We start from the raw sequence: 26,705 nt of genomic DNA, 5'->3' as shown, positions 1-26,705 counted from the left end.
TACCCCAGACTGTTCCGCACTCGCGACTTCGACTCCACAAAACTCTTCCACCTAGCTATCATCGCCATCAGTCTCTACCTCCCCCGAACGCGCATCACCACTCTAGCAACACATCGCCAACATGTCTCTCAAGAACGGTATGCACATGTCGACCCTACCAAATCTCCTATGGAACCTCAGAACACTGTAACTAACACACCTCTAGACGAATTCCCCGCCTCCGCCGCCTTCGACGAGATCGCGCAAGCCCTTTCCGCTTCCGACGCCGACCGCAAAGACGCCATCAAGAACGGCAAGGCCATCTTCGCTTTCACACTCAAGAACAAGGCCGGCACACAAGAAACATGGTACCTTGATCTCAAGGAGACTGGCACGGTCGGCAAGGGTCCCGCCCCGGCTGGCAAGAAGGCTACCGCCACACTGGTGCTGAGCGACGAGGACTTTGGCAAGCTTGCGGCCGGCAACGCGAATGCTCAAAAGCTTTTTATGAGCGGGAAGTTGAAGGTCAAGGGAAACGTTATGAGCGCGACGAAGCTGGAGCCTATCTTCAAGAAGGTGCAGAACAAGGCTAAGCTATAGATGCGAGGCTGGAGGCGAATATATATACCAATTCAAGCGGGTGTTACGCAATACTCGCAGTCTGCTTCAATAACCACATTTCTAATGCATGGGTGCCCAATGACTAAACCGATGCGAATGACTACCATCTCTGCACGTGCTATAGATCCTGGGCTTTAGGCGCAAACGTGACCTGTAAACAAATGTGCGGACACCTTGCAGATACGGCGAAATATGAGCACAGTCCTGGAGTTGGTTCATCTCAAAGTAGACATCCAAATCACGTTGAACCGACGCGATGACCGCAAACATAAGGTAAGGACCAGAAGGAAATATCATTGAAGGATCGTAAGGTCATACTATTCTACTCATACCATCGTAACTATGCGCAAACGTGATTTTCGGAGTAGTCGTAAAGGCCGTAGAGACGTTGAGTCGTAAAGAGCGTGAGGAAGACAAGACAAAGGAAAGACGAAAAGAGAGGACATAAGAGGCCGTTATCCGAAACCCAACAACAAGAACGATAAAGAAAGACAGAAAGCAGACGCCATTAACCATGCCCGAGGGGTATCAACCGTGACATACCACAGCAAAACTCCCTAGTACCAGACAAGAACCCAGGAAAACAAGCACAGCCACTTCATCTTACCATGACAGGCGAGCTGCCCTTCCAGCTCGAAAGATGTAGGAGCCTTTTTCCTCCGCCCCAGAAGCTATCTTTCTTACTCGACTGTCGCGGTCTACCCAACCATCTCGACAGCGCATGTTCTCTCCTCTCCTTTCTACTAACCTCTTCGATGGCCTGTTCGACCTCCTCGAGCAACGGGCCCATGACCCGCGGCTCGGCATCAATAGGCGAGAGCATGATGGGAACATCCATGACCTCTTCTTGGTACTGCTTCCATCGATCGCTTCCAGAGATGGTAGTCAGAGGTTCAAGCGCGAGATCCCAGTCGCCCTCGCGCAGCTTGACGTCTTCAAAGTTGAACTCGCGGAGGGAGCGCTTGTGCTTGGTGATGAAGTCGCTGATTTGCGCGGAGTCCATGAGCGCATTTTCTAGCTCCATGACGCGAAGGCGAGGGAACTTCAGGGGGCGGGGACCATTGGTTTGGCCGCGGAGAGAGGGGTGGGTGGACTCCTCTCGGCTGGGAAGCATGCAAGGTTCACGGTCGAGTGAGAGGGGTGAAGGGCCTCGCTCGCCTTTCCAGCGGAAGAAGACACGCGTTAGGCCGCGCGAGAGTGTGGCGAGGTAGGCGTGTAGGATGCGGAGGTGTTCTAGAGATTGGGCGCGGGTGCGCGATGAGCTTGAGTTGAAGGGTATGCTTTCCATGCAGATTGAGAGGCGACGGATTTGACCCCAGCGCTTGGCTGAGGATGGTGTGCTGCCGAAGCCGTGCATGGGGTGGAGGTATAGGAGGCCACCAGGATGGATGGGGTGGAGGGAAAGAGCAGAGAGGCTGTACAATGGAGCGCGCTCAATGGCGATGCGGAGAGAGATGAGCGCATAGTCGACTACACCTCGTCGGTGTCGAAGTGAGCCAGTAGATCCCGGACATGAGACCTTGAGATGCGTGAGGTTGATCAGTTCAGAGAAGGCGGCGCAAAATGCAGGGACATTGGTCGCGGCATGGAATAGTGGTGGGTACTGTTTGATGAGCAAGTCCTGCATCTCCCAGTTGCCATACTTGGGTGCCTTGTCTTTGGCTGGTCCATGTTGCGGTGTCTGGACTTGGGGCTCGTAGATGAACTGCTTCTCTGTGCCAGTGCACGGGTCGATGATGGGTGGCAAGCAGGTCTCTGGGCCATGTGGCATGTGGAAGGTAAAGGTCTTGACGTGACGGCCTATCCTCGATAGCGCTTCGATGCGCGCTGGCTTGGAGAAGGTAGATGTCTTGAAGGTCACAGTCATCTTCTCAAAGAGCCGTGGCGCAGCCTTTGATGAGAAGTCATGGCATACAAGGCGGAAATTGGATAGGTCTTCAGTTTCCATGTGATCCAGTACGTTGTCGCGGCAGGCGTCGTTTAACCAGAAGCGCAAGAAGACTGAGCTTGTGGAGAGGACCAGGTTGCAGATGGAGCCATTGGAACGAATCGCTTCATAACGTTAGGATGAATGCGCGCGCATTGCGACGGGGTACTTACATCGTCCATCTACTGTCGTCGCAGGTGTCAATGGGATCTCTCCAAACAGTAACTTGGAGCTTGCGCGCGATACTGTTGTCGCAGCGCTGGCATAGCTGTTCTGGCTCTCACCCGAATGCGAGCGCTTCAGTGGCGGTGGCGACGATCGCTGTGAGTACATGTTGTAATAGTCGAGTGGGTCGCATGCAATAGTGTTTGTTCGTAAAAAGGTCGTTTATTCTTCAAGGTATCAATCTCGTGGTAAATCTCAAGTAAATCGTAAAAGTCGTTTCAAACATCCAGCATTCGAAAGAGTAAGAGCGAAACCTCAGGAAACAGAGAATCTGACGGGACCAGCCACGACCTCGTCCCCAGCTGTATTTACCACAGCGCGGTGCATGGTTGCAAAGCGGGGCCAGACGCTACTACACGTGAGCTGCAGGTGTGAGTCAAAGGTCGTTCCCCTAGATGCCAACGAGCCCGCCACCGGATTCCCAACTCTTAACGCAAAGCAGCCGAAGAATTGATCAGAAAACGCGACCATCTCGCGGTGGGTAGACGTGTATATATGGTGTTAGACGCGACGATTCGACCAAGTGGTCGAGTGGGGCTGCAGCCTGGAGCCGGCTTGAAACGTTTCACGCATTCTGACCAACCGGCTCGAAGCATGCACGGGATAGTGTATGCGGCTCTTGCATTAGTCTGGCATCGTGTCTGCATCCGGGTCTTGGAAGCTGTGGCTAAACAGTCACGACTGGCGGTCAGCGATCCCGTCGCGTGCAGGGCTGTTACTCATCCCGTAAGTCAGGCACGACGCGTCTGTTAGTGCGCACAGTGGGCTCTGGACGTTGCTCTGGAGAGTCGCGATTCGAGGACCACAACAACAACAAATGCCGTACTTGCATTGGTGCCGGCTATGCGCGTCTGTTTTGAAGGTGAAGGCTGTTTTGGACCAAGCTATCGATAGCTAGCCGGAAGGCGCGTCTGTGGCTAAGGCAGTCACTCAGTGTCAACACCATCAGAGTATCGTGACCGCATTGTGTCGCGTCGAATGCACGATGCAGCCTTGGGAGTAGGCGGTAGGTCTTTGTTTGTGGTTTTGGTACATCCGATACCTACAGCGCGTTCGCAATGTTGCTCCCACAGACGCGTCTGCGCAAAGCTCCCAACCACAACAAAGCTAGCGGTCGCAAACATCTACCAGTGGCACACCATGACCGCGTTAATGCCTCACACGCCTCACTTGATGGCTGGTGACAGGCATGGCTTGCATAGTGCCATTCTGCCGCTCTCCACCGATCTGCCGTGTAGCTTCACCGGTCACACGGTATGCCCCGCACCTGAACACATCTATCCAAGACTGCCGTCTAGACGTACAAACGTTTTGAATGATTACATTGAGCTACATAGTGATTCGGTATTAAAGCCAACTGTAACGAGGAAAAGCCTGCGACATACACCATGCTACAATATACTGTTTCAGATTGCTCCGCCGATAACTACAGAAAAGCTATTAGCAAGGGTGATTACTGGGTAGAAAGAGATCAACCTCCGCCATAGAACTGCTGCATGCCCCCCACTTCGGTTGCAGCACGCATGCTTCTTAGGCCGTTCGCTGCGGCCCAAAGGTTCTTCTTGGTCGCATGTCGCCCGCCTAGACTCGCTCATCCCCTACCATATCGCCACTTCTCGACGCGTCCAGGGTGCTGATCCGCGGCATAGCCCTGTTCCTTGACGTTTACAGAGGAATTCGTTTCCTCTCAGGTGGTAACCATTATATGGTGTCCATGGAAGGCTTTGGCGGTGATTCGTGTTGATGTACCGACAAACACGTAGTGTAATCCTCAGGGTGCACAGCAGCTAGACTTCAGGCTGTAGAAACGAACATAGGCGTAGTATACGTCTTCATCGTCTCTTTTCGTCGGAAAACCTAGGCGCGCCTTCGGGTGCAGGAGGGGGCTGGTAACTACCTCTGTACCCATTGATCGGGGGAAGATCCTGTCCAATCGCGTCCTCGTAGCTCGGCGGCGCATCGTCATAAGCGGGAGCATGCTGGGGCTGTACTGGCTGCCCAAAAGACGCGTTAGATGCGTTGAAACCTCCTTGTGTTGGCGTTGTTGGTGTGTGAGCAGCTGCTTGGGGCGGTGGGGCAAGTGTGGTGGGTTTGTCTGCAGGGAAACCACCTTCCAGGAGTGCTTTGGGTGGCGCGATGCCCGAGTAGACCTTGACTGGTAGTCTGAGGGGTAAGACAATGAGCTGATCTTCACCGTGCTTGTAGCTCCCATAGCCAACGCCAACACGTATCTCCAACTCGTAGAAACGCGCGAGGTTGCAGGACGTGAAGGTGGGTGGCACCGTATTGGGTACCGGCTTCCCAGACCAGTACTCGGCATTAATGGGCACTTCCGTATCCAGAGGGTCAGAAGGACTTCCAATGGGAATGGCCATGTTACTGAAAGAGCACAGAATCCAGCTGTTCGACTCTGTCCGTGACACCTCATGCGCGCGTACCTTGGTATACCCTATCAGCTCAATCTGGAGCATCTGCAGATATATGTTCTTTGTGCGCGCGCTGACGTTCTTCACAAGTAGTCTCAGCGGTAAGTCTTGGTTGCTAGTGAGAATGGCAGGATTAGGCAATCGGGCATCAATGGCTATCCGAGGTGGCACACTGCCTGTCGTCGGTGATGGCGGAGCACTTCCTGTCGAGTTCTTTCTATCAAAGAAGCTCATTCGTTTGCCTGCCGCTACACTGGGAGCATTCTCAAGGAACTCATGTTGTCGCCTCGCATACGCCTCGCCGTCTGTCTTGTCGGGTCTCGGAGGTTCAATCGGAAGGAAATTGAAGTTCGCAATTGCCCTGGGATTCTCCTTGAAGAACTGCGGTCTGTTTACTGTGACCTTGACAAAGTATCGTATCTCTGCCTCCCCCGGAAATCCACCCAGTGTAGGAGGTAGTGTCGCCTTTACGTGTTGTGTCGGAGTCTTTGCGAATTCGGGTATCGCGTTCGAAAAGGAAACGTTGGAGATGGGGTTATTCGTCTGCTGGCATTGCGTATTGAGAGGAAGCTGAGAGGGTTGTTAGCTATATGCGATATGTTGACGTGTATTGCGCGTTGTACCTTGAACTGGAACGGGTACTCAAAGGACCCGGCGTTGATGGTGAAGGCTGCCTTCGGATTCTGGGCGACATCTTCGGGGCGCACATTTGTCGGCCACACCACCTGTGTCTTGTACAGGAACTTGTGGACTTCCAGCACTGGTCGCTGTTTGTCTGGTCTGTTTGGGTGTATGGGTGCCAGCAGTCGCGTCCTGCTTTCGCCCTCTAGCTTCACGATAATGCTGCTAATGTTGGTCGGATTCGGCACCCGCAGATGGACTCTGCCTTGGATGACGTCGAGATTGGTGTAGTGCTCGTGAGGGTTCTCGAGCACTATGTTGACGATCATCTTGAAGGTTCGCGTTCAGGATTAGTGGCCAGTATTTCAATGTTGCTTCCAGGCACCGGGTGGCTAAGTAAACGGGTAGTCGCGAAGCTTGTAGAAGTGAACCGACATGTCAAGGATAAAGGTTGTAGCTGGGGAGCAGACGATCAATTTAGCGCATGAAGTCAGTCGGTGATGCAGCGGCTAAGCCTGGGGAACGCGTGTCATGTCGTGGGAGTGTTTGCGATGCGGGCTGGGCATCTCCAGAACGGATGCCCGCGGGGTTCCTTCTGCCTGACCAGGGTCCGTCCCCAACGTCATAACCCAACGCGAAGGCTTTTCAACGCAACGATCACCCAAACCACTCTCTTGCACGGCTTCTGCGGCAACGCTCAAGGTTGCACCCTGAAGAGAGTTTCTTTTTGCGTATTTACTTAAACTTTGAGTGTACATATTCGGCATGCCATGTGCCCATTTCGGACAATGTGCCGGACACAGCCACAGCCATAGCCGCACTTCCGGGCTGAAGCTGACCCCTGTCTTACATGAGCATCGCGTCGTGTGACTGGGCGCAACGCTTCCTCAGCTGAGGCTCATTAATCAATAGCCTTCTCTCAAAGGGCGGAGCTGAATTCCACGACGACGCACAAGCTTGCTCAGACGTCAGATACAGGAGGACCAGAACGCATCCACAACTGCGACTTGTTGGTGTGCATCTGGCAAGTTCACAGATCTTCTTTGGCCAGCATATCTGTGATCTGTGTCAGTGATCTGTCACCAAAGTTTGGACCAGAGCTACTGACCGCATATGTCAAGATAGAATGCAATGGCATTGAAGCTACATCATGGTCAGCTCAAGTTCAGCAGTCGTTGTGAGCGTTGCTTTCATACTTGCGCTTGCTGCCCGTAAGCTCCCAAAAGAACCACTTCAGCCGGTTCGTCCAGTTGATCAGGTCGAGATGGCTTACACCAATCAAGGTGCCTTTGTAGTCGCCCCACCGACTCGACTCGACGCTATCAACGTGGTTAGTTGTCATTAAGCGTACCAAACGCCAGCCGTCCACGCACCTGACCAGGCCATCGTCGATGCCCTCCTTTGCCTTGACGATACTGTGGGAAGGCGCAAAGACGGACCACCGAGTGGGTTCGAGAGATGCGCCATATGAGTAATACTTGACATCAGGTATGTCTGGCGTCTTGGGATTGAAGTTATTCTTCATGTACTCTTGCGTGAGTTGGGAGAAGGCACCAGTCTCAAGACCAAAGTACTCCATAACACTGTAGACGCGTTTGATTCTGCGTGCTAGAAATAGTTTAGTAGAAGCATTCAAGAGGTATCACTGACGTACGACCGATCGTCTCGAACATGTAGTCTGCAAAAGCAGAACCCCTGTGTGGAGTGGCTATGGTGGTCAACGAGAGAATCTTGAAGTCAGTCGGCCGGAGCTGGCTGATCATATATCGTGAGTCGAGACCCCTACGTGTATTTAGTGACTGCACTGCGTGGGTGTAGGCACTGATTACCCCTAAGTAGAGGTCAGTCACTGATTGTTGTACCATGTCAATGTGCCAATACCATGCTATGTCTATGAATTGTCAGTGGTCTGCTATGCAGCATCTCATTGGGTCAATGCGGCTCACGCGATAATGTTGACCTGCTTTCCCTTCGCTTTGAGCGCAATGCTCTCGGCCAATTTCGCAGAGCGCGCCTCGATACTGCCACTGGCCGGGACCGCAGCCACAATAACCTCGATGCCCTTGTGCGCCAGCGCATCTGTGATGCCCCGCCAGTATTGTATGCCAGGTATGAACTGTCCTGCGAGCCGTAGTTCGTCGAAGCCTAGCAAACCGTGTGCAAGGACTATGGTGTGTTTCTGGAAGGGTCAGGGGTGCGATGTGCGAAGGACGAAAGCACATACAGGTGCATCTACTTTTCGTTAGCTACTTCCAGAAGTTGAATTTGATAGTGGCATGGGCATACCATATTTCTCGCGCATTACGGCAAACTCATCTACAATCTCGCGACCAAAGTCGGAGATGCGCGGGTCTTCTTTGCGACATTGCGAGCTGCTGAATTGGCGTGTCACATTTATTGGTGAGAGTGTACATGATGTGGTTCTGTATACAGACGAGCGAATGGTCGCTCGAGCACAGATTCGTATCATTGGGTGCAGCGCATTGTATTGCAGTCTGGGGACGCGTTGATGCTCGAGCGATAAAGTTCCACAGCAGTGACGTAGGCCCTCGGGAAGCTAGGACGAACGTGGGCCAGGGTCCGCAACGAGTAGAGAGGTGCAGCAACAACGGAAGATATAAGCATTTAGTCTGCTATCCATACCTGCGAGGTTAAGAACATAGTACATATGCATACTTCTAGGAAGTCACCAATGCAGTTGTATGGGCTATACAAGAGTGTCGGGTTGGTGACCTTGGAAGACTGGAACGCATGTCACGGATAAATATCAACTTGACTATTGAGCCTAGAAGACAAAGGCATATTGAACTGTAATCCATTCACCAAACTCGCAGCATATCGTCTATTGTTGGTATGTTCGAGGCCGATAGATCGACCTTGACTGTCTCGGGCCCGTCAAAGATCATGTACAAGGAGCGCTCTTCTTCATATGTCTCCTCAACAGCATCGCACCAGTCTGACCCCACGCTTCGTCCCACCACTTGTGTTGGCGCTCTAGTCCTGCTTGCCCGGTGGCTTGGGGTGCGCGTTTACGACGGCCTCGATGAGCTGGTCGACGACCTTGCTGCCAGACTTGTTGCCGATCTCGTCAATCTCCTTGACCTTGGCATCTGTGTCCTTCTTCGCGTCCTCTTCAGCCTTCTGGTTGCCTGAGCTGTGCTGCGCTATTGTTAGTCTCCCACTTCCGTTACGCGTATAGTAGGTCGTCTCGGCCAACGCACTTTCTTCTCGAACTCCTGGTATTCGGACTCCTTCTCTTTTCTGTAGTCCTCGATCTCCTTCTGTGCTTCGTTTCGGGCGTCCTTTACTCGCTTCGTACGGTCTGGGTCGGTTAGAGTGTTGATGCGGCTGGGTACGTCGGGCGGTGTTTACATTCTCTTGCTGGTGAGTGGTTAGCGACTACCCGAACAGGCAAGCTTGTGTGCTGAAATACCTTGCTGAACAATCTTCTGAGCTTCGCGCTCGGCCTAGGTGCAGTGTGAGCTATGCGGAGGTTGTAGTGGGTTGCGCTGCCTTACATCGAGCAGGGTCTGGATTCCCGCGGAGTTTTGGGCGGACTGCAGCTGTCAGTGTTCGCTCCAGCTTCCTAATATTGATGTCCTCACCATCTTGAGTGCTGATTTGCGGGGATGTTGGTTGTCACAGGGTAGAGTTGCGGAGAGGCACGATGCAGCCGTCGACTTGGCGGAACGAGCTCCAAGGCCCGAGCTCCCACCCGCAGAGAAGCCGCTCCAACTTTACACAAGGCCCCGTCCCCAACTTCGCCTCTACTCCACGGTCCCCGCCATGTCTCGAGCGTCGCAGATCACACTGGCGACTACGTGCGTCACCGCAATCGGTACCGTAGCATTTGTGCACTGGTCGCAGAGGAACGACAAAGCCGTGAGTACTGCGGAACGGACATGGTCCAGAAATTATCTAACTTGTATCAGGCAATGCATATGGGCGTCATCCGGGACTTCGAACAGCAACGAGTCAAGCGCGAACGACAGGCCGACTTCGAGATGCAGAGAGAACTCGAGCAGGAATACAGGAAATATCAGACAGTGTCGGATGGAGGCCCCGCTGAACCACCACCGCAAGCACGATGATAGCCCGAGTAGACCATGTCTGCTGCGCAAAGCCCGGCAACTCATAGGCATAGCGCCACATCAGCCTTGCTGCCCGCAGATACGGTCACGAAGTACCAGGCCTACCATGTGCCCTGGCTGCGCCACCGTTGAACCCAGACCAAGGAACCGGCGTATACATAGCCCTACGACTATCGGTGGCCCATCAACGGCTCGAGATGCGGAAACTCCATTCGCATGTGCAGTAACAACATGTAGGGTCGCGCGAACAAATCAACAATTATATCGTAGAAATTGTTCACAATGAGGACCAGGCGCTCGACGGACAACAAAGAGCTTTACTGAAGAAGCAGGCCGGCGGAGGAATGGAGCATGTGGTGCGGCCATTATCCAAGTATCACGAAGCATCGTTTACCGTTTAGGCGTCCTACACCGCAGTACGATGATACTCCGTCACAATTGCCAAGCCTTTTACTCCGGTCCTGTCGTTAATCCTGCCACGATGCTGCCCATTGTCAATACCGGGTTGTGCCAACAAAGCATCATGCGCTTCGAGATCCATACATGCAAGACACAACATTCATTGTTATGGTTCGCGCACATTGATGCGTGCAGTCACACACACCCAAGATTGCGTTCTTGGCGTTCGTTGTTTCCGCGCCGTATGCCCAGAGCACATTTGCGCACCAATGACGAGATTCCATGGTAGTGATTCATAGCGATTGCAATGCCTCCCGCTAGCAAACCACATCGAGGCGCAATCGGATATTCGGCAGAGCTTGCTCTCTGGTTTGTTGGTCATCCAGTCTGTGATGCGTTTGGCCACACCTCTGGTTCGGGAGGCTCGTTTAGTGCCTCGGCAGATCAGCAACTATGAGGTCATATACCCTGAGTAATTCGATGCACTTGATCGATTTGCACGTCATGAATATTCTACAGTGAAGACTTTCAGGGACAGACTCAGGTTGTGGTCGAGAATGAGAAGGTATCCAAAATGTGTCAGGCATCTGTGCAGCATTGCGCCCATTCGAGCAGATCAACGGCGCTTTTACGGCGTATATCAACGGGCGCCCAAAGGAATCGCATGCTTCAGCCACAAAGATCAATGTGATTTAGCCTATAGCATGGTCAGATCGGGAACAACTGGTCAGGCACCCAACTGCCTGCTAGATTATGGCGTTGAGCTTGGCTGGTATGGTGGCGGGTCGCAACCGACTAAGCTTTACCCTTTGCCCCAGGCTTTCTTTGATGACGCAGGGCTGTGCAACCCATGTCTTGCGCCAGCACAACATTAAAGACCCACGCCTGCCTCTTCACAAACCCGTACATTGATCCTACCCTATACCTAGCAACTCCGCTACACAATCACACTGCAAACATCTCACGTTTTGCTTTCTCATACCACACTACTATCACATCCCTGTAGCTTTATCGGTATTACCTCGACCCGACATCTGGTGTCGCAAATTACATCCGCGATTCTCCTGTATCACCGTCACACATCAACTTCATCATGAAGTTCTCACAAATCCTCACCGGCCTCGTTGCCGCACAAGTAATTAGCGCCGCCTCGATACCCGAATCCAACGCCCTCAACGTCCTCGAACAGCGACGGGTTGTTCCTCCCTCCGAGATCGTCTCACCAGACCACACACTAGAGCGTCGCAAGGGAGGCGGTGGCCGTGGAGGTGGTGGCGGAGGCGGTGGCAGTCGCTCGGGTGGAGGAAGCGGCAGTGGCGGCTCTTCAGGACGTACATCACCCTCGTCCAACGCTGGTGGCCTATCCTCCGCTGGATCAGGTCGACCGCGCACTTTCGGCGGTGGACAATTCTATGGCGGCGGTGCTCGAACACCCTACACCGCTGGTTCGAGAACGCCCAAGGGACTCGTCGCCGCTCCTCTGATTGGAGTAGCCCTCGTAGTGGCCATCATGCCCGGCCTGTGGCTCCACAGCGCCTACCCTTACTATTACAACAACCCCTACCGTTTTTACAACCAGTCCGCGACCAACGACGATGACGACAACGACAATGATCGGCGCGCACTGTGGACACGCCAAACGCAGGGCCGCAATGAGACTCTTCCCGTAGTGTGCTTGTGCGAAGAGGACTTCGTCTGTGGATGCGACGAGAACGACGACCAGCAATACCTCAACGATCTTGTCGGTAACGGCAGCTATGCCGCACTCAACAAGACCCTCGTCACCGTTTCTGATGTCAATGGCACCAGGTCTCTTGTTCTAAATGGTACCCTTGAGAAAGGCACCACTGCGCCTGGTGGCACTGACGAAAGCGGAGCTATAAGCTTGAGTGCCGGAAAGTACGTCGGATACTACGCCGTTGGCATGATGGTGTTGGCTGGAGTCTTGATGTAAGACCAAGCAACGCTCGACTTCATGGATGGGAGATGTATAATATGACGACGTTACGATTATTTTAGAAGAACACCGGGGGCGTTTGGGGGATTTTTCTTTGTTCAGCGGGATTCTTGTCTGGATAGGACATTTGATCCCGCCAGGCTTGGTGGAAGATATGGATATACCCACAAGTTGATTGTTTGGCTTCATCTGCGTTGAGGACCTTTATACGTATCACTCAATAATAGACCCTCACATTTTCGAACAGGACGTTTGCCCGTTGTTGGGATATGCTGTAAGGAACAGGTGAATCTCCACTGTGACTTATCGTAAGCTTTATAAGCTGTTAACCCTGTCGTGATTCCTTCGTGTCGCCTCGGGCAACGAACGATGTTGGGTTGCTCGTCCTGCGTACAATGATTCCGGTCAAAACAGTGACGCCTTGCTACTGACTCATAGGTTATTGTGACTTCGTGGAACCAACACGCGGAGGAGCAACCGAACGTTTGGAGATAAAGAAGGCGGTGTATACCATGTATAGAATGATGCAAGTGGGATATCGTATCCAATGCTATCGAAAGAACATACGAACAGCAACCGGATATATCTTCGCCCTGTTTCCGGTGAGTGATAACTAGGCAGTGCCGACATCGTTACAGGTCCCGAGACACTCGCCTGGTACCGTATCTGCGGGAACGATGGGCGAGATGGTGCGTGGGGTATTCGAGCGCGCATGTAAGTCAGCTGACGCGGGGTCTGAGCGGTGAAGTGGCACATCGTACAATTGCTACTTAGGAGCATATGAAGCGATGGTCTGCCCGGACATGCGCTTCTCGCTTGTTTGTACGGGCGCATCCGTGGAGCGCGATAGGTCTACGAAGCGCGGAGATATATCGGTAGTAAGGCTGCTCTGTCAGCTTGGTGGCGTTGAGAATATAGCATCTTTGTTCTTTGGCTAACCTATTCCATGAATGCTGCTGCATTTTCTACATACCAATCGTGATGCCTCGGCAGGTCATCGTGACTCTGCTAGCGTTGCGTTGCTCAAGGAGATGGACACCCCGCGCAGCGCAGGGCCTCGCACAACGGTGTCACTCTATTTTGGTTGGTACCTAAAGGTAGATGGCAGTACGTGCGCTGGTCGCAGGTACGGTCGGACCTGCGTTCGCTGCCCGCAGTCATTTTACGGTGTCACCTCTTCCCTTCGCTAGCTGAGTTGTGTTCGCAACGTTCAACGGATATCCTGGAGGTGAAGTCGGACAAAGCTGTCTGTACAATTACGAGCACACAGTGACTTGAGCGGACCGGATGAAATAAGACAAGCACGATTGCATCATGCCCGTCTTTTGGTGGACCAGTTGTAGGGTTGGGGGCCGAAAGTTCTGATGACTGCTGCGGACCTACATTTTCGTTTACTGAAACAAGTAACAATGGCATGGGGCCGGTGTGACACGCACACTTTCCAAAGCGCTTGCGGCCATGCAAAGGATGATGGTCGTCAAGGTTATTGGAGATGCGACCGGTAACCGCAAATGAAAACGTAGGCGGTGCTGCATCCGACATACTGACCGCCACCACGTGTTCCCAGGAAACGGGAGGGTGCATAGGGCTGCATGATTGTCGAACGTTGCAGGTCAGCCTCGAGCCGTGTAACAAGCCAGTGGCAGGGTCTTCAGCCCTAACAGGGGATCGGACGCAATACTGGACCAACCAGAGGATAGCCATTGGGTAGACGAGGGTGTTTCGATATGATAATGACGCGATGGAAGCTCTTGAAGCTATCCGCATCTGATTGTATCAGCGGTGTACTCAAACACTTGACGTAGGTAAAGGAACTTTGCATGCTCGACAGATGCAGAAAGTTACTCAGTCATGGAATGTGACCAATGAGAGAAGCGGATATGCATCTGTTTTCGAATCGTCGACGTAGCTCTGGCGTCGACCCATAGGTCGCCAGGCAGCACTCAGCTGGTCAGCCTGAAGCTCCAGGCAGTCCCGCCCATGGACTTCAATGGGAAGTTGGTGAAGACCGTTAGCTTGCGCAGCCATGTAAAGTAATCGGCTTTGCGATTGAGTAAACCTGGTTCATTGGAGTGTGGTGGATGGAAAAGGGCGGAAGCACCAAGAATACTTTGTACTGCTAATTGCCCCGCAACGGAGACTTCCACGTTCATTGGAGCGCAAAGACGCGCACGTGCCTCTTCCTACCCCAGCTTCGACTTCCGCGTCGTCGGCCTGCCCACGCACTCTTCTTCTCACCTTAAACCTTTTGCTCGGTAGCAGCTCCGACCCGCGCGACAGGCGCCACTGCCCAAACGATACTTCTCCAGCGAAACCGCCGTGGTCCGCGAAGAGGCCCGAACCTGAGTAATCTACGTCAGAAATGACACTGCCCCTCCTTGCCTACCAACAGATCGATCGCTATATCAGGGAACGTGGCTGGGACTAAGCGGGCTGTCAGATACGATTAGAGTCACGCAGCTATCGTGACACCCACCTCGTACACTACGTACCGATTTGAACATGAACTCTTGTGCGGTATCGTGGCACGTTCACATGGTCCGCGCGCTACAGGGGTTTTGCAGCCCCGGTTAGCTTCTACTGCGCTTCCACACCCTGTACAGCTCTGCTTTGCTGCGCGCCCCGTTCAAATCTCTACTGATGTGCTCAGCGAACCGGCAATATTAGATGGTATTGGCCACTGACCAATTAGAACATGGGATGTACCATGCACAACAGCAGAGAGCCTCCAAGAAGCGAACTACCAACCCCTGCTGGATGTCAAGACCAAACCTTTTTCCCTACCGTCAACAAGCTAACGGCCACGATGGCTGTGTTAGTTGCCTCTGGGAATCCCATCTTAGCAGCGTCCGGCTGACTGTGCACTCATCCCTACACTTGGTCCCCGTTGCCTGACGGACCTGCGGGTAGTCAACGATGCCTACCGGGTGACCCACACTGGCCTATGCGTCCGAGTAGACTTCACGCCTATCGCTATATATGCTACCGCTTGCCACGTCGAGTCAGGATTCATCACTACAAGTCTCAGTTCACTCTTGTCAACACATCTTCTTTTGTACCATATCGTTGGCATTCACGCTATCCACATCTTCAATTTCCCCGGGCTATTTCACATTTGGGCACTGATATACCCAACCACACACTTCTCGACATGTGCTATCAAGTCATTGAGCGCTATTCGGTCTGCCGGTGCCTATACTACAAACACGCAATCGATCCATGCGCCGCCCATGGTCAACGAGGACATGGGATCCAAGAGAAGACAGTTCTCGTAGGCTACGCCTGCAGCTCTCATAGCCACCATCGACCTCAAGCCTACCATGCCGGTGTTCTCCCAGATTCCGGCTATGGTAGCGGCGGGTTTTCTCCGGCATACCTACGATGAATGCATGAGGTTGTATGTCCACAACTCACGTTCAGCTGCGAAGACAGGCTATCATTCCATCGCCAGGCCGTTTGCTCACTTTAACACACAACTATCTTCTCGAGCTGGTTACTCAGTGCTGTATCTTCAGCCACTTTACGTTCGCATCATTTCACACTTTCGACGATACACGCATTACCATGGAGTTTAAGAGGGTTTGGATCGACATGATGGGTTACACGCATGGAACATGGGAACACGGGAAGGAAGGAGGAATTGGCGTTTTTCTTTTGAGTCCGCACTGCAACATCACGAGGATATGGGAGTCTTGATAAGAATTGGCGTGTTGCGCATGCTTCGGGCAACACCAAACTGCTTCGCTCTTTGTTACATCAGTAGCAGATTCAATTTTCCACGTCGTATGGTTTCCTTACTCACAGTTTCTACTTCAATCGTAGCGTTAAGCTTCAATGTCATTGTGCTATTTTTACGAGCACATTTGAGTCTGCCTTGTGCAAGGCATCACCCCAATGAAGCCCACTATTCCTAGACGGAGAAATTCGCCCCGTTCAGCCCCGATAATTGAGTTGAGTCAACACGAGAACTTGTTGTATGTAGTCGTAATGATTCAGGTCTAGGTGATAGAATGAAGCATCGTAGCGTGTTCGCAAGTGCATACAGAGTTCAGTGAGACGTCATCTTCGCCAAGCAGACCCACCTTTGGCGGCCCATGCACGTGCCACTTCAAGGGTCACCGCCATCTCCATGAGCAGAACGAAAAGTATACACCTAAAACTCGCCTTATCCGTCGGTGTAGAAACCGTTACTCCCCACCCCACACTTCAGTTGTCGTATCACAAATGTGTAGTCTATCTAGATCGCGACCACGCCCCGATGGTGCTTGCAGGACGACTCACACCCCGGCCGCTTCCGACGTCGCCGGTGAACGACATCCGGCATTCTCAAGTCTCGGCGAGTCGGATCATTGCGCCACAGTCCATCGGAATCCCTACATACCGTTGGTGCCGTGAAGGCGATGCACCTCGTCATGACCCACGAAGGCCGTTGCTTCCGCTGCAAGCTCACGAATCCACCCTGTAACGGACCACGCGTAGGCTAGGCGCAGGGCGAAGGGGTCACATTGCCGTAGCCAACGGTACCGCGACTGCCGCTGGATAGATCCAAGTCTCCCATCCTCGTATCCGTGCATTGAGGCTTGCGTGGCAACTCTACAGTCATAGCTTGAAAGCTAGGCATCCATTGCTTCTCACCACCGGTTGGCTGGATTTTCTCGATGCCTTCATCTGCTCGCCTTGCTCTCAACATGACAATGCTATATTCTTGTGCGGTATCCAATATTTCCGGCATGCTAGTGCTGCTAGTTGGGGTCGAGGAAGCCCATTCTCCAGATTCGAGCCAACATGGTATCGTATCTCTAAAGCTTCCTAGTGCTCCGCCTATCAGCTTGCCCAGCTTCATAGACCCAGATCTTTCTCATGAGCTAACATTTCAAGCCAGGTTGCATTACCCCTTAGGCGCGTTTGGCGCAACCCTTCCCCTGTTGGTCATCTCCGACAATCGACCTTGAGCCGTTGTGCACTAGATCGGGTATAAGATGCGTCCTAGCCGAGAGGCTCCCGAACGGACGCTGCCGAGACATCGATTCAGCCTTGTGGACTGCTCGCGAGGACGCTGGGTAGTCGGCTGTTGATCCACTGCGGCAAGACGGGTCGTGGATCCATTGCCATCCCGAATCTACCGTCACCAACACGCTGGTGTCACGAAAGACCCCTGCATTAGCTCCAAGTCTACAGAACATGTTACCATTGGAAGCTCGATGTTGTACATATGATTGGAGACGAGGCTAATACTTCGAGATGCATTGGCACTGCTTGTTTTGCCTAATCTGGTCATCAGGCATCCTAATGTCCTCATTCGTCCAGGTTGGCTCCAATACTCATAGACCTACTCACCATCGCACTGTTCTGGAAGTCCAGACAATCATTACGCCCACGTTCACCGACCAGCAAGTACTCAGCCCCCAGCTCTGCATTCTTTAGGCCTTCCAGCATCAAACAAGTATCCTACCCCAGATGATCGAAGGATTAAACGTACCGACTGGCTTCATCAACCCATCGAAAAGATATTGGTAACCTCGGCATCCACACCGCGCACCAATCATATTCTTCAAACCCAATCGCCTTGGCACCAAATCCCGCCTTACGTGAGCCTGCCCCTACAAGCGCTGCACTAGCGTACACTGGCACATATTCGCATACCCACCAACCACTCCATGCCCCACTTTAATCAGTCACTGCCTCCACATGAGCCTCTTCTGGGAAACCCATGATAAGGCTTAGTGGGCGTTTCCATCGTGGCGAGCGGGATCCGGCCAGGGGCAAACGCTCTCGCGTAGTATTCATTCTAAGCCAGCGGCGCAGTAGAACGGAGGCTGATTATGGGGCTGGAGCATCTTGCTAGGGATGCAGGCGGCCTTGCAGCAAGGCGTGGTCATGTGTTATTGAGGGACTAAGTGACGATTCATTCGTTAGGTGACAATACTCGTAATACATGGACCCAATACCAATTAGTGTATTCTTCTAAGATACAACTTTTCTCGATGGCAGTAAGCATTTTTCCCGCAATCTCTTGTTCTCTCCGTTTAGCTACGCTCCAGAACTAAGCCAAGGTGCTATAGCAGCGCATCCAATCGAAGCTTGCCCAAAGCAGCGTCTTTCATGACCGATCTACTAGGGCAACTTGAAGGTCCTAGTAGACACCAAGCTACTACATCCGAGTCACCTCATTCCAGGACAATTGTCTCGAACTTCGGCGATGCTTCAACCCATCTCTTCAGATAAACCCTTCCAATGCCCAGTCTCCGGTATATGACGTCGCCGTCTTCTTGAACTGGAACCAGCGCAACTGCCATTACATACAACTCAGGTATGCACTTTAAATCGTGAATAGGATTACCGTCGATGCCAAAATAGCTCAATCCCTCCCAGTGCTTAACAAACGCCCTTGCTTTCTCGGTCTGTCTCTGCCCAGGAGCAAATCTGTCGTTGGGAGACAGTAGTTCACAGTAAGGGCTGGGTGTATCGAAATCCATGTGTTTGGGACACTCTACCAGATGTGCTTCCGGTTCTAAATCGATGGTCCCGTTTGACGAGCACACACATCCAAAGAACTCGCTGAGCGACGAGCTGTCAGATGGCGAATCGAAGCACGGCATTACTGGCGGGAATCTATGACTCCCAGGGTCTACTGAGAGTGCAATCAGGTCCACGTCACAACAATCAATCTCTCGGCTTCCGGTGCTATCGATGAGGTCTTCGTCGAGCTCTACAGCACCTGCTACCAGGCCCTTGCTGCGAATCATGATCGTGGCATTCCCTGGGTGTTCAGATGCTCGTGACTTGTCGCTTCCAATTCGGCTACTTCGATCCAGGGTGAAGGAAGCCTTTTGTGTGTGCACTATGATGCGTCTAGTGTTATATGAGAGATTACCAGGGACGCTCTCAAACAGCTCATCCGTTTTATACTCGCGAAAAGCATCTCTCCAGTATTCGGTGGGATCATCATCGCACCATCTCTCCTCGAGACGTTTCTCGTACTCCGCACTCGAGCAGTCGATCTTGAGATAGGCTGGTGGTTTTGAGCGCACGCAGCCAGCCAACCATGCAAGCGCGGCTACAGCGTGCTCTTTCCCCTCTCTTTCAAGGTGACATGTTCGGTTCGATGGTCCAATGACAACCTTCACCACCCTGTCTTCGTCGTAAAGGAACCTGCCCCAGTAAGCAAGGCTGTACAAATAACAGTACCTCTGGTAAAACTCTATGGGTCCTCCAACCGATGTCCAAGACCATGTGGGCATGTCGTCCTCTTGTTCCTGGGTTCTTGGTTCAATTTTCGATCCTCGTCGTCGCCACAGAACACTGCGATCGAAATCGTCGATGGGCATTCCGTACGTTGTTCTATTGCCATGGGTCGCATACAGTATTCCCGAGAAACCACGCAGTCTATCCGATGAGTGCGTAAGCGACTTGGCCGTGTATGTCTCACATGCGTCGAACGGATTTTGTAGTCGGTCATATGTGGATTGGTGTACCGCGGGTGCTTCGGCGTACACTTCAATCGAGCCGGGTTCCGATCTGTGACCAACGTAAAGTCCATGTTCGGTGAAGAACATCATGGTCGTTGATGACAGATACTCCTGAAATGTCCAAGCACGACTGCTCCATGTGGTCTTGCGTAAGACCTGTTTGAGGTCTGGGGCGGGTTTTACCAGCTGGAGGCCACTGTGAAACTTCAGTTGCTTTTGCTCTTCCCTCGCGCGGCTCACTCCCAGTAACCCATGTGCTGCATTGGAACCTGCAGCTGCAACAATTGTCAAGGCTGCTTGGTGGTATAGACTTGCCATCTGCTCTAACTGGATTGCTTCCGCGTAAAGTTCGTCTTGTATAATGCAAAGTCGGTCTATCCATAGGAATCGACGTTTTAGCTGTCTGCATACTGTGATGGCATCTGATATTGTCGACGGCAAGTCAATCTTATCCAGGCTACCGGGGGTTTCAAGGTCGCGCAAATTGGTGCGCAAGGTCCGAAAGTCTTTGGCGGAGTCTGGTCCCCATACATACGACAGGGCAACGTACTCGGCTTCTCGAGGTAAATGTACGATGCACGCATCCACAACATCTACCACGCGAACGTCTTGGAGTGCTTGTCGTAAGAACAGTCCTCCAGGCTTCTCCTCCGATGATCTCAGTAATGGTAGGCTTCCGAACCAAGTCCGGTGTTGGCTCCAGTCAATATAAGGATGGAGATGCGACATTGATGCTTTGGTGTTTTTCTCTGGCACAGAGGATGATGATACCCCTGCATCGAAAAAGGCACGATCAATAGGTCGGTCTATGGTGTCTACGATATATTCGTGGTCGCCCGCAAAAGGCTCTTCTTTGCCATTGATGATGGCGGATAACATGTAGAGAATGCAGCGCACGAGTCCGTCGCCACTGTCACTACGAATCACGAATTTGACGCTGTCGGCATCTTGAAGGTTCAGAGTTCCTCCATATCCTCTACTAGAGTCTTGCGCAGCTGAGATGACGGAATGGCAGAAGTCGCAATGCCCCTGGCTTTCGTGACAGTGTTTGAGGAGACCATCCCATTCCATCTGGCCACGGCAGGTGAGCAAATGCCAGATACGGAAGTGACGACAGGCCTCGCACAAGCGTAACGAGGGATCCAGCTCCGTATTGTCGCATTTTGGACAGGGCTCATGGAGAAAAAGAGAGGCGTCGTCCCATCGAAAAAAGCCTTCAGTGTCTATACCTTTTGTCTTTAGGCGAATTCCGTTCAACTGACATTTTTGACATTTGGCGTCATTTTCAGTGGCTTCCATAATGGTGTGCGCAAGGGCAAAGATCAGGTTTCAGACGAGGGGTCTTAGAAATGGCAAGACCGATGGGGTAGGTGGATTCCAAAGAGGTGGCGTTGTTGTGTTGGTAATAGAGCGGGCCAAGAGAGGCAATGAAGATGATGGTGTCGCGTCAGAACGGTGACCTGAACCTGTTGAGCTAGGCAGTTACCCCTCAACGAACGTGGGGAAGCTGCGACAGCTGGACCTGACGAGGCCACGATGCACCCTGCCGCTTACAATGCCTCGAAGTCACTCAGGGTGCATATTTAAAAAGTGATGTATCTTTCCGCGCACGAGCGCATGCGGATCCGTAGATTTAGTAAACTATAGACTACATGAGCGTGCATTGGCACGATGAGAACATCTAGCGTGTTCTCTGGGTGGCTTGTTAAGCCATTGTCGTAAGGTGCAGGCAGTTGCCTCGTTTCCCCCCAGCATAAAACCCATGGGCAGCTCCCATACCAGCAGCAATAATACCCGTCATAATATTCCAAAGAGCGGAAGCCAGCCTCTGAACATGAGGCCGGTCGTAGTTGATAGAACAAGATAAGAAAGAAGATTCGTAATCATAATATGCACAGAAGAAAGAGGTTGAAAAGGCGCATCGGCACACTGCGGTAGAAGATGCAAGGATGCAGGTGTCGATGACGGAACAATGGTATCCAGGAAGGTAGTGAGGCACTTAGGAGCGGATGACGACACCCTGGCGGCGGGTGGTCTTCTCCTCGTACACGTACTCGTCCTCGGAGGAGCAGTCAGATGAGTCATCAGAGTATCCGCAGCGAGCACCACCGCAGTCGAGCTTGACGCGGTCACCAGCGCGGGTGATTCCGTAGCGTTCGCATGTGCAGCATGAGCTACCAGAGCTGACACTGGACGGGCTGGAGCTGTTGGTGGAGCGGCTGGTGAGCGAGGGAACGTCGGAGCCCTCGTCGGAGTCGTAGTCTGAGTCGTCGGACGACTCCTCGATTTGCTGCTTGGCAAAGCGGCGGTTCAGGTCCTCAAGAGTGGTCTTGTCGTACTGGGTGTTGATGACCTGGCGGGTCTCGTGTGGGCGCTGGGGCTTAGGCGCGACGATGCGCTCTGGGCTGAGGCCACGGCCCTTGGGGATGGTGGCGGTCGAGACGCGGCGGGACTTGCGGTCTGAGCTGGAGGTGGTTGTCTTGGAGCTCGACTTGGCAGCGGGGATGTCGATGATGTTAAGCTTGCGGCCAGTGGTGGGTTCGGTGGTGTGGTCCTTAGCGGGGTCGTGCGAGACGTGGTAGCCGTCGATGATGTACTGGGCAGATGTTAGCTTCCAGTTCACCATGCAGTGCTAGAGGAGAGACATACGTAGTACCAGTAGCGCTGTCCCTGCTTCAAGGTCTGTCCTTGGAACTTGAAGCATCCGACCCAGCCTCCGGACTTCTTGGGGTCCTTGGAGAGCGGGAGCTGACCCTGGTAGCCGTCCCAGGAGCCGAGCAAGTGCACGGTCTTGCAGTTGGAGGAAGTGCGGAGAGTGAAGTTAAGCTGGATAGCGGCCATTGTGAAGTTGTTTCGTTCTTTCTGTTGTAAAGATTGGTATTATGATGTAGTCGTTTCTTTCAAATTCGTCCGATGCCAAACTAATGGATAGACGTCAAGATTGCTGAAGAAGCTGTGTGTTGAGAGTTTCGTAAAGGTTTGCGAGTATTGCGTTGTCGTTGTGAGTTTGAAAGTTCGTTTCGAGCAAGTAGAACTGTGTATTACGTGAAAGTGGACCGGCCACAAAGAATTGGATTATTGTAAAAGGGTGGGTATAAAGGTCGACGGTGAGGTAGTGGGAATTAAATGGCACCAGGCCTGGAGAGTAGAGGGGGAGAAGGGGAGGGGTAAAAAGAATAGACAAAAGACGAACACAACAGCTCTGAACTTGACACACTTGCTGAAGAAAAAAAGACGAGATGTGAGCGGCGCCAGGCCTACTTATCTATAGACACAGCATCGCACAGCTGCTGAGCGACCATTGGGCGTTAGCGAGGGGCTGGCAGGCCGGCACATTGCACTACGCCAACTATGGGCCAGGTCTCGCTGCACCCGGTAGCGATTGATTACCTGCGCTGCGTAGACACGCCATGTTCGCAGGGTGTAAGCTGGTAGCGGGTGTGGAGAGCAGTCTATCGAATGTACGGCGAGCGCTTGATGGTGAAGCGGGAGTGGTGGGCGGGCTTGACGTGTGTAGCCGGGCGTCTTGCTTCTGCGCCCTCATTCGCCAACGCGGGCGGGGAATACATAAGTGGGCCGTCACGTAGCGCACGGGCTTGGGGTGAAAACACCACACCAATGAGCAGCAGAGAACAGGTGAGCCATGTGATGCCGGGATGTGCAAGGTGCAGATAATCGCCTGTCACACTGCATAACAGTGCATCTTCGACGGGGGAACTGTGGCTCGAGGGCTGACGACAGATGCAGAGAAATTTGCTTTCCAAGGCTGCTACCTTGATCGCGCTGCAGCTATCCTCCCTGCCGCATAGAGACCTATTTACAGCCATTCTGCATCCGCATCTCGCCTTCTGCCCAATCACTGGAGCTGTGCTCATATCATCCATCACCTAATGTCCCGAATGAGGACAATGGGCGGCTAATAAACTTAGTGGCTTGCAACGCCGTCCAACCACAACACCACATCACCAACCTCAGGAATGCTGGAGGCGGAGCGAGCGAATTTTACGGCCACACTGCGGTCACAATGTGCGCCATGTGGAGGAAAACCGGTGTCTCTCGTGATGATGTGCAAAGGTGCATGTGAAGACTGGAGATTGTTCGAGTGCAGAGTTGTCAGGAGGAATGACGGGCGGGCGGGAGGATTCAGGTACGCGAAGCGACCGAAGACGATAACATTATCGATGCCCGACTATGAGCACTTCCACCAAGGCATGTCACTGCGTCGGATACGCAGCCCCTTGGGCACACAAGAAGCAGGGGAGATGCTGTGTTGCTGCTGTGCCATGGCCCATTCGCACGATGAGGTAGGTCATTTCTCATGGACGTCCTTCAAAATCAAGACCGTTCACAGTCGCGCATTGACCGAACCTGTGCGAGCTCATGAGTGGGCCTGGCGAGACTTGATAGTCCAGCCGAGGAGGGCCTCAGGATACGCGCCGTTACCCAGTGCATAAGGGCCACAAACGCACTGGCATCTATGACCTACCCAATGGGGAGAGCATGGGTCACGCCCATCATTCACTCCACCGACCGACTCCTCAACATGCAAGCCTCGCATATAACTGGAAGCCAGTTGATGGCATGATCTTGCATGACCAGCCGCCGATGCTGCCTCGAGTCGCTATCAAGTCCTAGTTCACGGTGCCATCGTGAGGATCGCACATGCTCCAACCTAGTCTAGCAGCCTAGAAGATTTGCCAGCTCCTCTGGCGTCAAGGTGCTTTTTCTCCTCTTTGGCCTCCCACTGATTCGTGTCTTGACGGGAGATCTAGGTGCCCGCTTCTTAGGGTTTTCCTCGGACACTTCGGTGCTTTCGTCCGACTTCTTGGTGGAGATGTCTCCGTCGGTTACAGCGGCTGCTTCCGCGGCCTCTCGTAACTTGTCTTGGACCGATAGCTTCGGCGATCGCTCGTCGGGATGGGCACGTGGGCTCGACAAGCGCTTCTTGGTCTGTCGTAGATTGTCAGATTTGTTGAGGGATGGGTGTCGTGCTGATGGGCTGGAGGATGTGGAGGGAGTGGACGTAGAGGGAAAGATGTCACAACGTACATGGCGTGGTCTGTCTTGACTTGTTGGTCTTGACGCTCGTTCTTCTGAACGAGGCGGTTTGGCTGCAGAGGTTGGCCGACTAACCTTCTCCGCATCGACTAGATCTATCCCAGACGTGTCTGCGTTCTCTCCGTCCACCTGAGACGGTGTATTCGGTATGGACGCTGAGAAGGCGACTTTGCGGGGCGATCGACTGGGCGACTTGTTGCCGTTGGTCTCCCTCAGCGCTGGCTGGCTGGGTTGCAACTTGATGCTGAAGACATCGGGCCCGGTTGTCTTGTCTGGTCTCGCGTGTGGCTTGGGTGAGGGCAGGTAGACCGCCTCCTCTTGCTCTTCTGTATTGTCCACGTCTTCTTCTAAGGCTGAGCTTGCAGCTTCCTCAGCCTCGCTTTCTTCATCGATCACGGAGAATCCTTCCCTGTCGACCGTCTCGAACCCTTCGCCAAATCCTAGTCCCATCCTAAGCTCCTCGAGATTGATGGTGTCGCCATTGGTCATGCGCTTTCGCCAGGAGTCCATGAGGAGGAACGACTCGCGCAGCCGAGCCTCCATCTTCTCCCAGCCCGCCCGCAGCCTGTGTATCTCCTCCTCGCGCATCTCGACCTCGTCCACTGCTACAAAGTTTGGATTTGTGAGGAGGTTCTTCAGGTTGTCCAAGACCGTGTCCATGTCGTCGGCGAGAGTCTCGTAGTCGGTAGGCAGCGTGTGCAGCATGTCCTGTTGCGTGTCGTCTTGCTCGTCGCCCGCGACCGAGGCGTCGTCTGCGTCTTGTTTGCGATTGACTTCGGGCATGCCTTGTAGCTCTCGTAGCGTCACCAGGGCGCTCCGCACGAGGCCGATGAGGTTGTCGTTCTCGTCGCTCAAGCTCTGGCTCAGCTGCGTCAAGAACTCGGTCGTCTCCTGCTTCAGGCTGTATTCGGGGTCGTCGACATTGGGCGACTCGTCGCGCGCATGGCCCGTGGCGGCGCCCAAGCCTGTGCTGCCGGGGTTGATGGTGATGCTGGCGCCGACGAGGCCCGTCTTGTTGCCGCGCTGCTGGCTCGTCAGGTGGCTCTTGAGCCGTGCAATCTCCTTGTCGCGCTTGCGCACGTCGTTGGTGCAGCTGGTGCGCACTTGGTCGACCGTCGTCTTGAGGCGCTGCATCTCGGCGCGCAGCTTCCGCGCCGACGACTCGGCCGTGTGCAGGGCTTTGCGCGCCGACTGCTCTTGCGCCTGGGCGAGCGAGAGCTGTCGCGATAGGTCGGCATTGCGGTTGTGCTGCTTCTCGAGGGCGGCCGTCTGGCGCGTCGACTCGGCGCGCAGGCTTCGCAGCGTGTCGGCGCTGGATTCGCGGTATTCCTGGTCGCGCTATCTGCTCATTAGGACCCTCTCCACCAGAACGTAAACGTGCATGTGCCTACATCGCGCTTCAATATCAGGTCGTGCACCAGGTTGATGATCTGGGCCATGGTGGCCTCTTTCCCCCCTTCTCCCCTCGACGGATGCGCAAACTCAATGGGCGTGCCATTGCGCAACAACCCCCGCGCAAGCAGCAGGTTGTTGATGTACGTCGACGCCGTCTTGAGATTGTACGAGTCCATGGTGAGTGCAGCCGTCGTCGTCGGCTACCGGCGGCGTCGTCGGATGCGGCGGCGTTGTGAGCTTGTCGGCCACTGTTTGTTTATCCCTGGGTTCCGATGCCCAGGTAGGAGGTAGAAGGAGCAACCGAACAAGCACGGACCTACGCGTTCCGATCCTTCCGCCACGACTCCATGCAATGTCGACGTGATACGACGACGTCCACCTTCAGCCAGCCCGTCACAGCCGTGCATGCAGCCTCTTCGTGTCCTTCTCGCATCATCACCATCGTTGCATCCGCCTGCACCCGGCTTCACCTCCACTCGCGCTTCAGCAATTATCGTGATTACAAGCGACATACATATACTTCTCTAGCGTATCTGT

General features: G+C 53.4%; 9 protein-coding genes across 9 annotated transcripts; 3 read left to right on the top strand and 6 right to left on the bottom strand.

The window, feature by feature from the left end:
- Positions 1-121: 121 nt before the first annotated feature.
- J4E92_006619 (uncharacterized protein) lies at positions 122-579 on the top strand (the record flags this gene model as incomplete). Its single annotated transcript, XM_051497986.1, has 2 exons — positions 122-137; positions 206-579. The coding sequence occupies 2 exons, from the start codon at positions 122-124 to the stop codon at positions 577-579; spliced, it is 390 nt and encodes a 129-aa protein (XP_051351712.1).
- A 619-nt stretch (positions 580-1,198) lies between these two features.
- Positions 1,199-2,860, bottom strand: J4E92_006618 (uncharacterized protein; the record flags this gene model as incomplete). The annotated part of the gene is made up of 2 exons (XM_051497985.1): positions 1,199-2,652; positions 2,701-2,860. 2 exons carry the CDS (start codon positions 2,858-2,860, stop codon positions 1,199-1,201), a joined length of 1,614 nt encoding a protein of 537 aa, XP_051351711.1.
- A 1,724-nt stretch (positions 2,861-4,584) lies between these two features.
- J4E92_006617 (uncharacterized protein) lies at positions 4,585-6,128 on the bottom strand (the record flags this gene model as incomplete). The annotated part of the gene is made up of 2 exons (XM_051497984.1): positions 4,585-5,748; positions 5,802-6,128. The coding sequence occupies 2 exons, from the start codon at positions 6,126-6,128 to the stop codon at positions 4,585-4,587; spliced, it is 1,491 nt and encodes a 496-aa protein (XP_051351710.1).
- Positions 6,129-6,829: 701 nt separating this feature from the next.
- Positions 6,830-8,269, bottom strand: J4E92_006616 (uncharacterized protein; the record flags this gene model as incomplete). Its single annotated transcript, XM_051497983.1, has 8 exons — positions 6,830-6,855; positions 6,908-6,942; positions 6,996-7,118; positions 7,173-7,407; positions 7,454-7,581; positions 7,746-7,978; positions 8,024-8,031; positions 8,086-8,269. 8 exons carry the CDS (start codon positions 8,267-8,269, stop codon positions 6,830-6,832), a joined length of 972 nt encoding a protein of 323 aa, XP_051351709.1.
- Positions 8,270-8,793: 524 nt separating this feature from the next.
- Positions 8,794-9,407, bottom strand: J4E92_006615 (uncharacterized protein; the record flags this gene model as incomplete). The annotated part of the gene is made up of 5 exons (XM_051497982.1): positions 8,794-8,958; positions 9,021-9,121; positions 9,233-9,266; positions 9,318-9,356; positions 9,405-9,407. 5 exons carry the CDS (start codon positions 9,405-9,407, stop codon positions 8,794-8,796), a joined length of 342 nt encoding a protein of 113 aa, XP_051351708.1.
- Positions 9,408-9,585: 178 nt separating this feature from the next.
- Positions 9,586-9,890, top strand: J4E92_006614 (uncharacterized protein; the record flags this gene model as incomplete). Its single annotated transcript, XM_051497981.1, has 2 exons — positions 9,586-9,681; positions 9,732-9,890. 2 exons carry the CDS (start codon positions 9,586-9,588, stop codon positions 9,888-9,890), a joined length of 255 nt encoding a protein of 84 aa, XP_051351707.1.
- A 1,492-nt stretch (positions 9,891-11,382) lies between these two features.
- J4E92_006613 (uncharacterized protein) lies at positions 11,383-12,243 on the top strand (the record flags this gene model as incomplete). The annotated part of the gene is made up of 1 exon (XM_051497980.1): positions 11,383-12,243. One exon carries the CDS (start codon positions 11,383-11,385, stop codon positions 12,241-12,243), a length of 861 nt encoding a protein of 286 aa, XP_051351706.1.
- Positions 12,244-21,714: 9,471 nt separating this feature from the next.
- J4E92_006612 (uncharacterized protein) lies at positions 21,715-22,556 on the bottom strand (the record flags this gene model as incomplete). Its single annotated transcript, XM_051497979.1, has 2 exons — positions 21,715-22,311; positions 22,365-22,556. The coding sequence occupies 2 exons, from the start codon at positions 22,554-22,556 to the stop codon at positions 21,715-21,717; spliced, it is 789 nt and encodes a 262-aa protein (XP_051351705.1).
- A 1,836-nt stretch (positions 22,557-24,392) lies between these two features.
- On the bottom strand, positions 24,393-26,344 carry J4E92_006611 (uncharacterized protein; the record flags this gene model as incomplete). The annotated part of the gene is made up of 2 exons (XM_051497978.1): positions 24,393-26,111; positions 26,165-26,344. The coding sequence occupies 2 exons, from the start codon at positions 26,342-26,344 to the stop codon at positions 24,393-24,395; spliced, it is 1,899 nt and encodes a 632-aa protein (XP_051351704.1).
- Positions 26,345-26,705: the final 361 nt, after the last annotated feature.

This window comes from Alternaria infectoria (genome assembly GCF_024043175.1).
Source record: "Alternaria infectoria strain BMP 0036 chromosome Unknown scaffold_10, whole genome shotgun sequence".
Classification (NCBI taxonomy): Eukaryota; Fungi; Ascomycota; class Dothideomycetes; order Pleosporales; family Pleosporaceae; genus Alternaria; species Alternaria infectoria.
Note: the sequence above shows the minus strand (reverse complement) of the source record. Positions and strands in the feature narration are given on the sequence as shown.